Source organism: Corapipo altera, unplaced genomic scaffold (assembly GCF_003945725.1).
Source record: "Corapipo altera isolate COAL_440 unplaced genomic scaffold, ASM394572v1 62, whole genome shotgun sequence".
Lineage (NCBI taxonomy): Eukaryota > Metazoa > Chordata > Aves > Passeriformes > Pipridae > Corapipo > Corapipo altera.
In genome coordinates, this window is record NW_020884894.1 from 5,452,134 (window position 1) to 5,467,087 (window position 14,954).

The 14,954-nt window shown below is 48.5% G+C and overlaps 2 protein-coding genes across 4 annotated transcripts in view; one reads left to right on the top strand and one right to left on the bottom strand.

The window, feature by feature from the left end:
* Positions 1-5,246, top strand: part of ZCCHC14 (zinc finger CCHC-type containing 14) — a 53,217-nt gene extending 47,971 nt beyond the window's left edge. For both annotated transcript variants that reach the window (XM_027646431.1, XM_027646432.1), the window contains one exon: positions 1,085-5,246. In XM_027646431.1, the coding sequence (XP_027502232.1) occupies positions 1,085-1,140 (56 nt within the window). In that variant the 3' untranslated portion in view covers positions 1,141-5,246. The remainder of the gene's footprint in view (positions 1-1,084) is intronic.
* A 147-nt stretch (positions 5,247-5,393) lies between these two features.
* Positions 5,394-14,244, bottom strand: MAP1LC3B (microtubule associated protein 1 light chain 3 beta). 2 transcript variants are annotated; one of them, XM_027646434.1, is made up of 4 exons: positions 14,093-14,244; positions 11,454-11,509; positions 9,006-9,112; positions 5,394-6,985 (listed from the first exon to the last, which is right to left on the bottom strand). In XM_027646434.1, the coding sequence occupies exons 1-4, from the start codon at positions 14,130-14,132 to the stop codon at positions 6,811-6,813; spliced, it is 378 nt and encodes a 125-aa protein (XP_027502235.1). In that variant the 5' UTR covers positions 14,133-14,244; the 3' UTR covers positions 5,394-6,810. The 2 variants fall into 2 exon arrangements, with proteins under 2 accessions (XP_027502235.1, XP_027502236.1); XM_027646435.1 differs by lacking the exon at positions 14,093-14,244 and adding an exon at positions 13,753-13,795.
* Between the last annotated feature and the right edge of the window lie 710 nt (positions 14,245-14,954).

The window sequence follows — 14,954 nt, forward strand, 5'->3', positions numbered from 1 at the left end:
TGAAACCTCTGTTCCTTTTCCCTTCTTCCCCAAAATAATAACTTATCTGAACAATTACTGTTCAGATACTCCTGAAGGTCCTGTTTGCTGCTATAATTATTTTATAGTGCATGTTGGTTCCACAGTTACCACACAGGGTTCCCCAGGAGAGAGCTGAATCCTTAATTCCAGGTGGGAAACAACTGAAACAGAAATGCTGCTTTGCCAAGAGCGCTTTTTAGTCCCATTTTTCTTCTTGATTTTGATTGTCATACCATGTTGAGATAATTTGCAAGTGGTGTGGCCTTAAAAAATGAAATAGGAACTTTGAGGGGAGTGAGCAGCACTGAGATTCCATGTGACATCATGTCTTGTCTGTAGCCTTTGCCTGGATTAACTTTTAGATGATCTCAAGCATTTGAACACTATAAATTAACTGAAGTGTCAGGTGTTGGGGCAGCAATTTACAGCAGCACTAAAAGGTAAATAATGAGTGGAATTCCTGTGGTGAATATTTTGATAGTGGCCAGGGGGAAGCAGAGCTGCTGCCTTGTCAGTCCTGACTGGGACAACTCCAGAAATGCAGCAGACTCTGATGTCTTTTTAAGCTGGATTTAATTTCATTAATTAAATTTCCATTTAACTTTCTCAAACTTCACACAAGGGCCTGGAGGGACAGGACAAAGGGGAATGGCTTCCCACTGCCAGAAGGCAGGGTTAGATGGGATATTGGGAGGAAAACCTTCCCTGTGAGGGTGGGGAGGCCCTGGCACAGGTTGCCCAGAGAAGCTGTGGCTGCCCCTGGATCCCTGGAAGTGTCCAAGGCCAGGTTGGACAGGGCTTGGAGCAACCTGGGATAGTGGAAGGTGTCCCTGCCCATGGCAGGGGGTGGAACTGGGTAATCTTTAAGGTCCCTTCATCCCAAACCATCCTGTGATTCTGTGTTTCCATGAAACAAATTTTTGCCAGCCCTAGAACTCCATCCAAGCCGTGTTCTGCTCCAGTACCACATTCCATGGCTAATAAGCAGCAGGTTGGTTTGGGAAGTTCTGAGAGGTAACAGATGTGAAAGGTTGATGTTTAATTCCTCTGTTCCTCTCCCCAGGTACGTTCAGGCTGAAATATGCTCCTCCCTCCGAAAGTCTGGACTCCACAGACTGATGTTTTCCCACCTGGCACAAAGATGCCAAAAGCCATGGAGAACGACGGAGATTGAACTGCAAAACTGAGACGTCCAGTTGCTGTTAAGCTTAATGTATTTTTTAATCCAAAGGTGCTTTACTTTATTAGACTAGGTAGAAAATCTAGCTTAGGGGTGCATCCAACCCAGTTTTTATTGCCAAATTCGAGCTTGGATCTCGTTGGAACTCCTGACTACGTGTCCTCGGACCGATGCGTTCCTGACGGAGGGACAGATGGACGGGTGGATGGATGGTGGAGCTGTCCAGCTGCATTTCTGTTGCAAGTACAACATCCAATGTACATTTTTTAGCTGGAGAATGTTGCCATATGTGGAATTTCTGAGGTGAAACTTTTCCAGGGCAGCTCCGTTTGGAGGCGGAAGGTAGGAGTGGCCAGAAGGACTTTGGCACCCCTGGGCTAGGTAAAATGTCTACTTTTTTTCAAAAGTGATCAGGCACTAATCTCTGGGATTTTTAAGGATTGCACTACAGAAGAATGTAAAACTCTTCAAGCTTTCTGCACTTTTAGCAGACAGTGTCACTCTGAGACCAGTGCAAGAGGCAAAGAAGTTCCAACCTTTACAAATTGGCACCAGCAGGCTTATGGGACTTAATTCCACAATAAAAATCCTAAAAAATATCTCCTTTCCCTTCCAAAAGAACACACACGACAGTTTCGGTTCCTTCTGGAAACAAACTTGTGCTTCATTGTCTCACCTATTACCATCTAGTGCTGGGTTCCCAGCACTGGAATAAACTTAGTTTCCAAGGGTCCAAGTCCCAGAGACTCCAGAGTCATAAAGGCTTCAAGGATATTTTCCTGTAATACACAAAACCTTTACGTCCTGTTACTGTATATAGGTCTCTTTCACAGAAACCTTATTATTCTGCTTTTGTAAATGAATTTTAAACCATCCTAAAAAAAAAACAAACCAAGAACTCTGGCAGCAGAGTTTATAAGCTTTTGCTTTACTTTATATAAAAATACCCTTTGACTCCTACCCCAGGATTCAGGAGAGGTGGGAGTCAAACATGTAAAAGGTAGTAAAACTTCATTATTATCAAGACTTGGAAGGATTTCTTGTCGGCCTCCTTCATTGCAGTAGGTTGTAGATGAGTAGCTTTGGTGTTAAACTACTTAGTCCATCATTTGTGGGTGACAAATCTAAATTAGGACTCGAGAGGAAGCCAAACCCATCTCGAACTGCTAATTTGAAACACTTTGGTCCTGTCTGGTTGAAAGAAGATCCTAATCCTCATGGCTCCCGCCGGGAATTTGATGGCATTAAATGGGTGAGGCCTTCTCTTTAAAAATGCCTGACAGAGATATTTGCATCCTGTAATTTGGGAGACACCTTTAAAGTCTGAAGCCTTGTTTACACTTGGAGGTATTCCTTACACTCTTCTAAACCACAGCAGGATGAATCCATAGGATTTGTAGTGGCGCAGTGACTCTCACTCGGGAAGTCCTCTCGGAGCAGGAGGGTTTGGAGCGGTGCAGAGACGGGGCTGTGTGAGGGGGTGAGAGTTCAGACCTCCCTGGGCCATGGTCATAGGAAAGGAACGTTCTGAGCCATCCTTGTGTCCCACTCTCTCTGAGGGTGGTCTCAGCCTCGCCGGGAAGGCAGGTGGGATCATGAGCGTCAGGAGAGGCAAGGGAACGTGGGGTGGGCAGAACTTGGCCCAGAGAGGGACCTGCAGCTCACAGCTTGGGGGAACCCAAAACCTAAATTTGCAGAACAGTTGGTTTAAACAAAAACAAAAGTTAATTGTTATTGCTATGCAATGAAAACCCCCTGATTTATGTATTCCCAGCCCAGCTCATGCTCCCTGTTGGCTCTGCCTGCGTTCGAGGACGTTCCCTGTGTTCCCCTGAACAACCTTCAGACCTACAACACTAAAGGGATGAAAACTGACAATGCAATTTACTTTGCCTTAATGAGCTCGAGACAATGGTAGGAACAGTCTGTCCCACTGCATCACGCCTGAGGAAATGTGCAGTTCCATGTTTACGATGTGCAGCTTTGAGGGTCTCTCCAGTGGCCTGGAACATGTGCTGAAAGCCAAACTTAACGTTGTTATTATTTTTTTTCACTTTTTTTAAACAGTATTTTAAAATTGTATTTAAAGAAACTGTATTTCAACACACATGTGAGTGTTAAAAACCCTCTTGAAACAGCAAAAAAACAACAGCAAAAAAGGAAAAAGGTCATTTCTGTACCAGTTGTGTTTTGTTTTACTGCCCAAGGCCGGGCACAGTCGTGTCTGAGATTCATCACAGAGTTGAAATCATATCAAAAGGACTGTAGAACTGAACTTCTGTCCAGCAAACTGTTTCATTCCTTTCTCCAGAGCTTTTTTTAGGTTCATTTCCTTTGTGTAGAGTTAAGGCTGATGTTTCCAGCAAACTGTTTCATTCCTTCCTTTGGGATTGTTTCCTTTGTGTAAAGTTAAGGCTGATGTTTCTTCAAATGGCTCGTGGGTGTGTTTGGGTTACGCTTTGGAACGGTTGGGTCTGGTTTTAGAGTAAATTCAAATCCAGAAGTACCTGGAGGCAACACGAGTGTCAGAGGGAGAAGTTTGGTGAGCCAGCAGCAACCTCAGAGCCTTCCCTAAATCCCAGCGAGTTGTGGCTTCAGACCTGCCAGTGAACACCCTTCACTTTGTACCCAGAACAACCAAAGTTGGTAAGTCTGAACAGAGCACCTTAGTTCCATAAAATAATCCCTAATCTGTTCTTAAAAGGCACAAATCCATCTTTTTTACCCTAAAAAGCAAGGCAGTTTGGTTTGGAATAGTAGTTCCAGCTGCCCTGCCTGAAGGAACCAGTTCTTAAACCCTATTTTTGTACATTGAAAGATGGTGATTTCAAAGAATGTTACTTAGTCCTATCTTTGTCCTACATATATAAAAAGAATTAGTTCTCCAAATGGAGAACTGTGGAATAGGAATGATTTTTCAGTGTGAGAGGGAAAGGAATCCCCAGTCATCTCCCTGCAGGGAGGTGAGAAGTCAGCGAGGAGCCTTTCCCAGGGGAGAGAGCAGCGTGCAGTGCAGTTTCAGCTGCATTTTCCATTTGCTGATGGAAGGACTCGAAATAGGATGGAATTTTCAGCAAGCTCCTCCCCACCCTGCAAATGAAGCATTGATGAATATGCCAGGCTCTGCCCCAGCAGCGGGAGAGGAAGGAGGGAACTGAGGTATCGGTCAGAGGGTTCCACCCTTCTTTTATTTAAAATTACATTTAAACTGTTACTGAAATTTCTGTGTTTATCAGAACTGGTTTTATTCAAACCAGCTCTGTCACACTCAGCTTTTTGTGAAACCTTTTCATACCACGGTCATTAAATCTTGGCAAATGAAGCGCCAGACTTCTGAAAATATCAGTCCAGCACCAGACTTTGGCTGTCCCCCCAAATTCCGATTCCTCGCTGGCCAGTTCCGTGTGGAGTTGCCCTGGGATGAACTGGGCTGTGGTACTGGCAGAGCAATGCTCCTCCCCAAAATCCAACTGCCCTCAGCTGTGCGAGCTGTGTGTGTGCTGGAGGGCCCGGGGTAGTCTGAACACCTGTTAAATGGGAGGAATGTGGGCAAATCTGGACAAAAATCCACGTAACGGAGCTTTTGTGAGAGTAGAAATCACTTTGGCTGGTTGAGGCCCCGCAGCTCTTGTAATAAACTCTTGGAATTACCCGTTTGCTCCCTTAAATTTTCCTGTTGTACGCAAGAACCGTGTTGGTACTGAAGCAGAAAGCAAATCCCGTGTGTTTTCAAGTGCAGATTAACAGCTTCTCTTGGACATAACTTTCCATTAGGAATGAAGGAAATTCCTGCTCCATTTGAGCCATTTCTTTTACTTCGATCACTTCTAGTATTACAAAATTCTGCATGTAACTTTATAAATATTTTAAATAGTTTTGTAAATATTTAATATTCAGCTAATTTGATTTTGAATTGTAAATGTCCAGTATTCTGGTATTGGGATTTTTATGTTTTATTATACTTTGTTAAAAGTTAAATTGTACATTTTTAGAATGTTTTTATCTGAGTAAATTTAATGTATGGAAAATAAAGAGTTAAACAGAATCCCTTGGCATTGGTTTTCATTTGGAGGGGATTCAGCTGTGTGGGGGCTTCTCCAGCTTGGCGATTAGGGAATTATTTTTCATTCCTTTTATTATTTTGCTGTCCCTGCATTTCAGAAAGTTCTAGGAATAACCACGCAAGCCATAATTAAGTTGGGATGTAATCCATCCATATCAGCACTGTATTAATTTTAAAAAAGCAACATTTGTACAGGAATATCAGTCGATCACGTCGTAATTACAAGTACGGTCAGTTATGAGTTAAACAAGTTCTTACACGAACAGAACTAAACAGAGAACAAGCTGCATCGAAAAGTTTACGTCGGAGTAAAAACACAAAGGACAATAAAAAATGGGCAGTAGGCCCTGGGAAGGAGATGCATGCAAAGAGGTGGAGTAGGTACAACGTGTAGTAGGTACAACGTGTACACTTGGTGAGTGCCAGACGCAGTAGTATTGCTTCTCTCCCCCGTTAGAGTACGTGAGCTCCCAGTGACACACGAGTTAGTGCACACACACCGGATACACCGGGAATCTCATCCCGCTACGCTTCACTTGACAACGACTAGAGGAAAACACAGGTTTGTCCTACGGGATAACTCTCCTCTGCACAGCCTGCTCCCTGCTCGAGGAACACCCAGAGCTTCCCAACCCTGTGCAAGTGGCAGGAGGCTCCAGTGATGCCCAGATTCATTTGTTCAGCTCTCAACAGTGACTCCCGGGCCTGAGCTGCTTCTCCCTGACCCCCAGGCAAGGGAATGGCAAACCTCCAGGCTGTGGGGGGGGGAATGATCATATGGATCACTGGAAGCCAGCTCAGATGAACAGTGGTGGTTCACTGAACACACAGGGATTGGAAATTTGTAACAGACTGGAGTTTATTTCAAAGTTACCTGTCCAGCTGTGTATTTTACAATTAGACACTTCCTAAAACTACAATAAAGCTGTGGTGTTTGGTATGAATATTCCAGAAACAGGCACCGCCCCAAGCGTGCGGTGCCTAAAAACCGGAGACACAAAGAGTTGTCCTCCCCCAGCTCACCCCAAGCACTTGCCTCAACTCCCTGCAGCACGAGTCTGATGGAGCTGCAGAAGACAAAGCTCCCCTTTGGAACATTAAAATGCATTTGCTCTCATGAGAAACCTTCCCATTTGAAAAAAAAAATAAATTTAAGGAATCATAGGGAGATTTTGCAGCAAACTCCCAGGAAACACTTTAGCTCCTCCCTGGTGCCTGTTTGCTTGTTAAAAGTCAATCGAGTGTCCCTTTCTCTGCAATTGTCACATGCACAATTGGGCTCCTTTCGGCAGGTCCGGAAATGGAAATGTGCCTGTGTGGAATATTATTAACAGCAGGTTTCAAAGCTGGAGGTGCTCGTCTGTACTGTTTAATAGTCACAAACAAGGCAAGGTGAGATGAGACACCTGCTAAAGCAAGACTATGCTAAAGGACTGAGAGCGTAGGTGACATCCGGTTCTTTCCCTGGGGGGTGTGTGGGGAAGAGTGGGGGTGATGGCCAAGGGTCAACCAAACTCCTAGGCTAGCAGCCGCTCCTAGGCGTGTCCTAGGCGGAAGGTCGCGCTCCGAAGGTCTCCTGGGAGGCGTACACCATGTACAGGAACCCGTCCTCGTCCTTCTCGCTCTCGTACACCTCGGAGATGGGCGTGGAGACGCTCACCATGCTGTGTCCGTTCACCAGCAGGAAGAAGGCCTGGTTGGAGTTCAGCTGCAGGCGTCGCCTGGGAAAGGGGGATGAGGGGGAAGGAGCGGGACAGTGAGCACTTCCACTCGCCTTAACAAAGGACAGTCCTCTGACACTGACAGCGGCAGGATCATCCCACGGAACCGTAGATTCAGGGAATGCTTTGAGTTGGAACGACCTTAAAGCTCATCTGGTTCTACCCTTCCACACTTTTCCCTAGATGTCCCACCCAGCCCTGCCCCTGCAGGAGGCATTTGCTGCCCACCCCAAAGCTCTACTAAATTCATCCGCTAAATCCAGTCAGGCGTATCCACTGACAGAGCCCTTACTCATGGGAAAAGTGATGTTCCACAAGGGCACTGAACTGGAGGGACGAGGAACAGGCACTCCTGACCCAGGTGATCCCAGTACAACCAGCAAACACGCTGCAGGACCTCTGGCTTGCAGCTCAACAGCATCTCACTGGGATGAAACCCAGAGATCCGTGGGAAGATGGGGATGGAGGATGGGCAGAGCTTCCTTGCAAAACCCTGGGAAACTTTTAAATTAACTCACTTTGCCACCAGCTCTGGAACAGCCTGAGTTTAACCTTGGAGCATCTTGCTCCCTCTTCTCCTCCCTCCCAGGAGAAGCATCGTGGGAAGGGCAGAGAGCAACAGGCTGCACAGACTGCCTGGCACAGCGAGCAGCTCATTTCTGGGTTTCCCTTGGATTGATCATTCCAGCTGGGGGGAAATGAGTATTTCTGCTAAACTGCCTCCTGGAGAGCAGGTTTGCAGAGAGGGGCTCTCTTACCACTTGATTAACCCAGTGAGCAAGAGGAAATAGGGTATGTGGAGCTGCAACCAAAGAAAGGAGGAAAGAACAGATCAAAAGAGCTTCCTGCTGCTTCCACTCGCTGCTGAGAGGCAGCAGCAGCTGGAAACAAGGATTTAGCTTCCAGCCACAGCCTTGGACAGGGACTCTTCCAAAACCAGGCTCTAATCACTCCAGAGACAGCAGGCTGAGGAAAGGCAGCAGCTTTCCAAGGGCTGGGAAGGACAGGCTTTGCTGTGCACCACTGGAGCTGGCTGAGGCCCAAGTCTAGCTGGTACCAAGTTATCTATTAACAGTAAAGCCAAAAAAAAAAAGGTGGGAAAATCCTTCAGCTTGCAGTTAACCTCTTTGCCCAGGGCCTTTCACGTTCCTGAGAAATTGTGGAAAACTCGAGCAACCTGGTTCCTGCCTCCAAAACCCCATCTCCCTTTCTTACTCATGTAGGAGCTGGGATTTGCTTGTGACAGTTTGTGTTTGGACACCTTGGACAACTCCCAGTTTTCCTAGCCTGTGGCCTCCACAAACCAGCTCCTGCTATACCATGACCAACATAAAAACCCTGGTTTTCTCCTCACTTCCTAGTTACCACTGGAGAACTCCTGATCCAACAGTCCTGCTGAGCCAGCAGAAATGCACTTTACCAGAACTTCTGACCACAATTCTGACCACACAACTTCCACATCGAGGCTGTTTCCCTTTGCCTTTCCTGTAAGCTGAACTCAAGCCACTCTGTGCAAACAGCCAGGGCAGAAAGACTGGCCTCAGTGGGTGTTTTCCAGGCCTCAGCGCTGTCCCTGAGGGAAGCCTCCTTTCCCAAAGGATGCCAACAGCATCCCTAAGCAGCTTTGGCTACGAGCCCAAACTCCCCTTCCCAGTGGGTGGGAAGAGGCAGGCACTCCAGAGGGGTCTCCATGGCAGAACACTGAGAAAACATCCCAAAATAGCCAAGCAGGAAGTGCTGGAGCCCTGGGCCAGAAGCACCCATGTTAGAGAGGGATTCACAGCCCCAGACTCCCTCCTACAGCTCTGGGAACCAGTTATTTCTCTTGGAAGCAGACTAACAGCTCAGCTCTTTTCAGAGTGGGTTTTTTCCAGCAAAGCTAAAGGAAAAGCACCTTCTCCTGGATTTGTCCTAGTGCTCAGTAGATGAATTTTCCATTTAGTGTTCCCAAGTGCATACACCTGGTGGGGAATTCACAGAGCATCCCAGTGCAGTTCCCACTGAAATCCCAGCATACTACCTGATAATTTTGATTAGCTCGCTCATGTTGACATGATCCGGCACCAGGAACTTGGTCTTATCCAAAACTGGAAGCTGCTTTTCTCCCTTGTACCTTTCAATGATCACCTAAGAGGAAACACAGAAAGAAAGGAGCAGATGTGAAAGGCAGGAACAGTGTCTGGTGCCCTCATCTCCCCCCTCCAAGCTCCATCTCCCTTCATTTGTGAATGCAGCATCTCAAATCTGAAAAGGAACAATTAACAGTTAGACTCCATGATCTTAAAGGTCTTTTCTAATGTAAACAATTTATGTTCCTATGATAATTAAATTATCTTCACGTGCTCCTCTGTTCTGTTTGCAAGAGTCACTGCATGGAGGGGTAGCACACAGGCATTTTACAGCACACTTCCTCAGCCTCAGTGCAGCTTTAGAACAGTTCCTTTCCTGGAATCATTTAATCCAGCACTGAATTACCCAGCAACAAGGAAATCCAAGGAGAGATCAAGCCCACTTTGCTCTAACACAATGCAGTGGCTGATCAGGGGAAGTCTGCCAGCTGAAGCAGTTTTCCCCAGGATTTCTCCAGTTTCAGGCCATGTCTAAGAACTGCACCTCCAGATGACTCTGCTATTCCATTCACCTTCCATGGTTACTCTAATGCACGAGAAAAAGCTACTTTTGAAGGGTATAAACCCTCAAATCTCCAAATCAGGGAGAAAATTTCCTCAAGAGAGCATGTTTAGGAACCAGTAATTCTGTCAGGATTGTGATGCAGTAACCACTTAATTCAGAGAAACTGCAGATTTCCCAATTTAAGGAACACCCTGCCCAGCAACTGAATGTAGTTCCTGCTTTTGAAAAATGATCTCAGGATTCGTGTGCTCCTGTTTCCACAGCCACGTGGGGTTTGTTGGTTTTAAATCAACAGCAGCTACGTGACACCAGTCCTTTGGACCCTTTCCATGCTCATGGGGTCTGGCTGTGTTGATATTAAAAAGTTGCACAGGTGAAGAGACATTGAGCCAATTTAATTATATCAGAGAAAGATCCTTACATCAGTTTAAATAAATGCTGGCTCATTCTGGAAAACAAAACCACACTATTTTTAAGAAGTTAGACCATAACCAATAGATATTTTCAACAGCAGAATGAAGGATGTTGACAGCACAGGAAGGATTTACTATCTAGGGTGACATTGCCATCTTATCTCATCCAGAACTGCTAATGACAATAACGAGGCAGTGACTGGCCCAGCAAGGCTCCAGGGATGCCAGCAGGCCCCTGGGATAGCTGGGAGTTGGCATCACCACATCTCCAGCAAGTTCCTCAGGTACCTTGGAATTTTTGCTTGTAATCTGTGCAACTTGTAATCTGTGCAATTTTAACTCCGTGGCTGAGCTAAAATGAGAGTTTTGCCATAAATCAACAGCTTTCAATCTGTGGTCAGAGTTGGGGACTTTGGCCAAGTGGGCTGTGAAAGGTGAGTGAAAAAGCAATTTTGGTCAGGAAACAGATTTGTTAGGAAAGTGCCTTTTGGGAAAATAAAACATTCCAAAAAAGTCAGAAAATCTCTGCTATAAAGTACTACTTGTTCCCCTGCCCAAGTGCACAGCAAAGCAGCAGCGACAGCTCCGAAGTCAAGGATTTTGGAGCCAAAGGAAAGCTGGGAACCTTTTGGTTTCTGTTTCCACAACGGCTCCTGTCAGTGAACTTGCTCAGGGACTGTGGACAGTTTGCAGCAGTTGGTTCACAGGAGATTTCCACACACAGGGATCCACCAGCTCTCACCACAAAGCCAAAGGCTGAGGGTCCAATAAAGTTCTCTCTGCTGAACAACTCATCAGCAATAGAACACGATCCATGCCTTCTGCTTCATGATATGCTTTGCATTTTTAACTTTGAGGATGCCATAAAGAAAACACAAATTCAGTCAGCATTTGGAGCTGACCAACTAAAGAGTGACAAGGTGAGAGCTGATGTCCAATGTGAGGAGAGCTGGAGCAGTTTGACACCCCAGCAGCATTCCTGGAGACCTCAAGCACAGCTCCATTTCCCAGAAGAAAAGCATTTCTGTCCTTCTCAACACAGACTGCTGATCAAATCCATATCTGGCTTGATATTTCTGTGTATTCTTCTTGATGAATCTGTGCAGACTCTTCTTTTGGAGAAGAAAACCACTGAGAGAGAAGAGCTGAGCACTCAGGAGGATTTCAGAACTCAGCTGGGGTGTGGTTTTCTGCAACACAAAACTGTAACACACCGGAAACCCCCTTCCCCCCTCCCCAGCGAGCACCTTGTTCCACCACACTGACTGCTGCTTACTCCTCTGAGAACGTCCCTGAAACCCAGGCTTAACCACCCTGAACAGCCACATTTTCATTTGGTCTCCTCAGAACAGCCTTTTCTAACTGCTAAAAAGAACATGAGACTGGAAACTGAAGGGAAAAATAGAAAGAACTGAACTTACTGGTATTTTAGTTGGATGCTGATCTCGAATCAGTCGTACATCTTCCACTCTTTGCTCTGCAAGAGATTTAAAAAAAAAAAAAAATCTGTTTAAGCATCCAGTTAATGCTGTTATTCCCTATTTCCTCATCACTGAAGAGAAGGACTGCATGTCAGGAAAACCCAGGAGAGGAAATTCAGGCAAAGCAGTTTCCAAATGGGACAGTGCCGTCAGGAGTACAACCCCTCCTGTGACAGCTGATCCTCTGCTCTTTAACCCAAAGTGACAAGCTTTGTGTGCACCTGCCTGGCACTCCTAGAAAGTGTTAAAAGAGGTCGTTTCCTCCCCAGTCCCCTCACTTTCTGCCTACTGAGGCAGATATTTCACCTCATAAATTTATGGCCTCAAATTACACCACCCAAGTTAACGCCTAAATACGCCGTGCTATTTCTGTGAGATCCCAGAAGAGGAAATGGTCAACAATTATCCGAGTCCCAGGACTGGCCGAAGCCTGGCTGGGTCAGCTTTCACCATGTACTCTCCTGTTACTGAATTCCAGGTTTTATTTTGACTGTGCCACACCCATTGTTGCAGGAGCTGCTGGAGGTACTGGGGTACCTGGACGTTTTGCCCCTCTCTGTGCCAGTTTTCAGGATAAAGTTCACCTCTTCTCAGACAGAAATATTAATAGAACAGATATCATGAACCAGGCTAAAGTACACCAGGCAGAGTAAACAGGTCAGTTGCTTTCAGAGGCTGCTGCATATCTTCTGCCTACTTTCAGATTCAGTGAACTCAATTTTAACCCCTTCAGTTGTTTTCAGAGGGACGGGGCTTTCCAGGCCATCTCCACGTTACAAACAGCTCTCAGAGAAATGATTTAATGTTGCATCACGGCTCTAACACACACCTGCCTAGGGAGAGGTGCCACTCCGGGCAGAGAAGCACTTAGCCCAGCTCCCTGCTGGAATGCTAATAGCAGGACACTGCCCGTCCCGTCACTCAGCAATAACATCACTCAGTCTCCATTAGTCCATGTTTGTGTCCATGGAATACATCCGTGTGCCTGCTCACGAGGAAATGCAACTCATGTGAATCACGGTTTGAAGGTGGAGGTGAATCAAGCAGAACTAAGGCAAGGAGCATGCAAAGCCTTCACCTGAAAGCCACCCTGCCCCACATCCCACATTCGGAGCCACCCTCCCACAGCCCAGCAGGAACATTTCAAGGGCAGAGATTTCTACCTCATTAAAATACTTTTTAAGATTAACCAGAAACACAAGAGATACGGGGAGTGAGTGAGACCAACCATCAACCTGGCAAGCGCAGAGAGGTCGGACTAACTTCCCAGCTGAAACAGGTTTGGTCCTGGCAATGTTATTTAGCAGAACTCCTGGGAGGAGGAGGGACATAAACCGGACAAATCATGGAGATTATTGTATGCGGCATGTTCAAAATCAGGCCTCAGTCAGCCACAGATAAACACTGTTCTCTGACGACATTAGTTGCAGTGGCAACTGCTTGGCTGCCATCCTAGCTGAACTTAATACCTGCCACAGAGGCTGCTGACAGGCGATGGGGTCAACAACAGTTTTGGAAAGCTCCAAAAAAGGGGGCAGCATAAACGCAGACTTTGTTAGATCAAAATTCTCCCCGCTTCAATGCAGGGAGAATGCTTGCATTTAAAGCACAGCAAGGGCAAGGGTGGGCACATCACAAAGCTCTTTTAAGCAGCTTGACTTTAACCCAAAGGCAGAAAGAAAGGAAAATCTGGATCAATCACTTCTACCAATTCCATCTCACGTACGGGATTTCGTAGTTGATGCAGAAATAGGTTACGCTGCCAGTTCTTGTTACCCTCGGAGCGCTCCAGCCTACCTTACTGACACACATGAGCAATACCGAGCCCTCCGACTGCTCTGGGCCCATCCCGAGCACACACACGAGCCTTGATCGCTCTAATCAAGGCTGTTCCTTCTCGAAAGGGACTAATCTCGTTTTCCCAGCCATCATTACACAGCTCTTTTCGATGCCTTGCTGGTTTTCAGTAACCACGCAGAGACAGGAGCCCCACGCCCCAGTCCCCTCGCAGCTCCCCGGGTACAGAATTCCTCACCCCGCGCCAGCACCGACTGCGAGCGGAGCTTTAATTCCGCTGCCACTGGCGCAGAGGCCGCCGGACACTGAGCAGACACCGGAGGGAAGGGCAGGCCCAGCTCCTGGCACACACGCCAGGGATGTTTCCAGGCTCCTGGGAGTTTTGCAGTCGATAGTGGATGATGTGCTGAGGAGCTCTCCCCACGCCAAGCCCGGAGCTCACCCCGGCACGGCAATGCTGCCATCGCACACCCCGCTCAACCCCCGACAGCCCGAACCCCCCCGGCCCCAACTGCCGGGGTGTCCGCGGGGTAAACAAGCCGCGGAGGCTGGGCCGGGGTTTGATTCCGTCTCAGCCCCGAGCAGGCCGGGACACCGGGGCGGCACCGGGCCCGCTGTCAGTAGGGGCTGCCCGGGGATCTCCCCCCGCCATCAAGCCCCCTGCCCGCCCCGCCGCTCCCCCCCTCCCGCAGCCAGCGCCGCCCCCGCAGCCCGGCCGGGCCGGAGCGGAGCGGGCCTTTCCCCCCGCGCTCCCCGCCGCGTCCCTCCCCCGGGGCGCTCACCGAAGGTGCGGCGCTGCTTGAAGCTCTTCTCCGAGGGCATGGCGGCGGCGGCGGCTCGGCTCGGCGCGGCCCGGCGGTGGCTCTGCGCGGCGGCAGCGACACCTCCGAGTGCCGGCGCCCGCCCCCCGCCGCCGCCACGGCCGCCCGGCCGTCAGCTGACCCGCGCGTCACCGCGGGGCCCCGCCTCGCCGCCGCCGGCATCTTGAGCGTGGCGGGGCCGGGCACGGCCGCCGGGGCTGCGGAGTGAGTGGTTATGGCCGCCCCGGTGCCCTGCGATGTTCGCCCTCAGTGACACACAGCCATGGCCGCCCCGGTGCCCCGCGATGTCACCTCTCAGTGACACGCAGCCATGGCCACGGCAGAGTGCTCTGATAGCGTATCCCCACAGCATCACACAGCCATGGCTGCCTTGAAACACCCTGGCGTGTTCCTCCTCAGTGACACACAACCATGGCTGCCTCACAGTGCCCTGGCAGCGTCGCACCTCAGCAACATACGCAGCCATGGCCACCGCACTGTTGGGCCGTGTTCCTCCTTGGCGACACACAGCCATGGCCACCTCAGAGCACCAGGAACGTGGCTACCCTTTGGCATGCCCTCTGCTCAGTGACACACAGCCATGGCCACCTCAATGTGCCTCCTTGGCAACACCAAGCCGTGGCTGCCTCAGAGTGCCCTGTCAGTGTCCCTTCTCAGCGACACATAGCCATGGCTGCCTCAGTGCCCTGATAGCTCCTCTCCTTAGTACATTGCCATGTCCCTTCTCAGCAACATACAGCCATGGCCACCTCAGTGCCCTGCCATGTTCCTCCTCAGCAACACACAGCCATGGCATCCTCACAGTGTCCCAGCACTGGTACCC

Bases quoted from the DNA above. Each gene is read 5' to 3' on its own strand.
- MAP1LC3B (XM_027646434.1), bottom strand. From the start codon at position 14,132: ATGCCCTCGGAGAAGAGCTTCAAGCAGCGCCGCACCTTCG. The intron at 11,510-14,092 runs GTGAGCGCCCCG...AATCTCTTGCAG, and splicing joins CAAGCAGCGCCGCACCTTCG to AGCAAAGAGTGGAAGATGTA. The intron at 9,113-11,453 runs GTAAGTTCAGTT...GTTTCCTCTTAG, and splicing joins AGCATCCAACTAAAATACCA to GTGATCATTGAAAGGTACAA.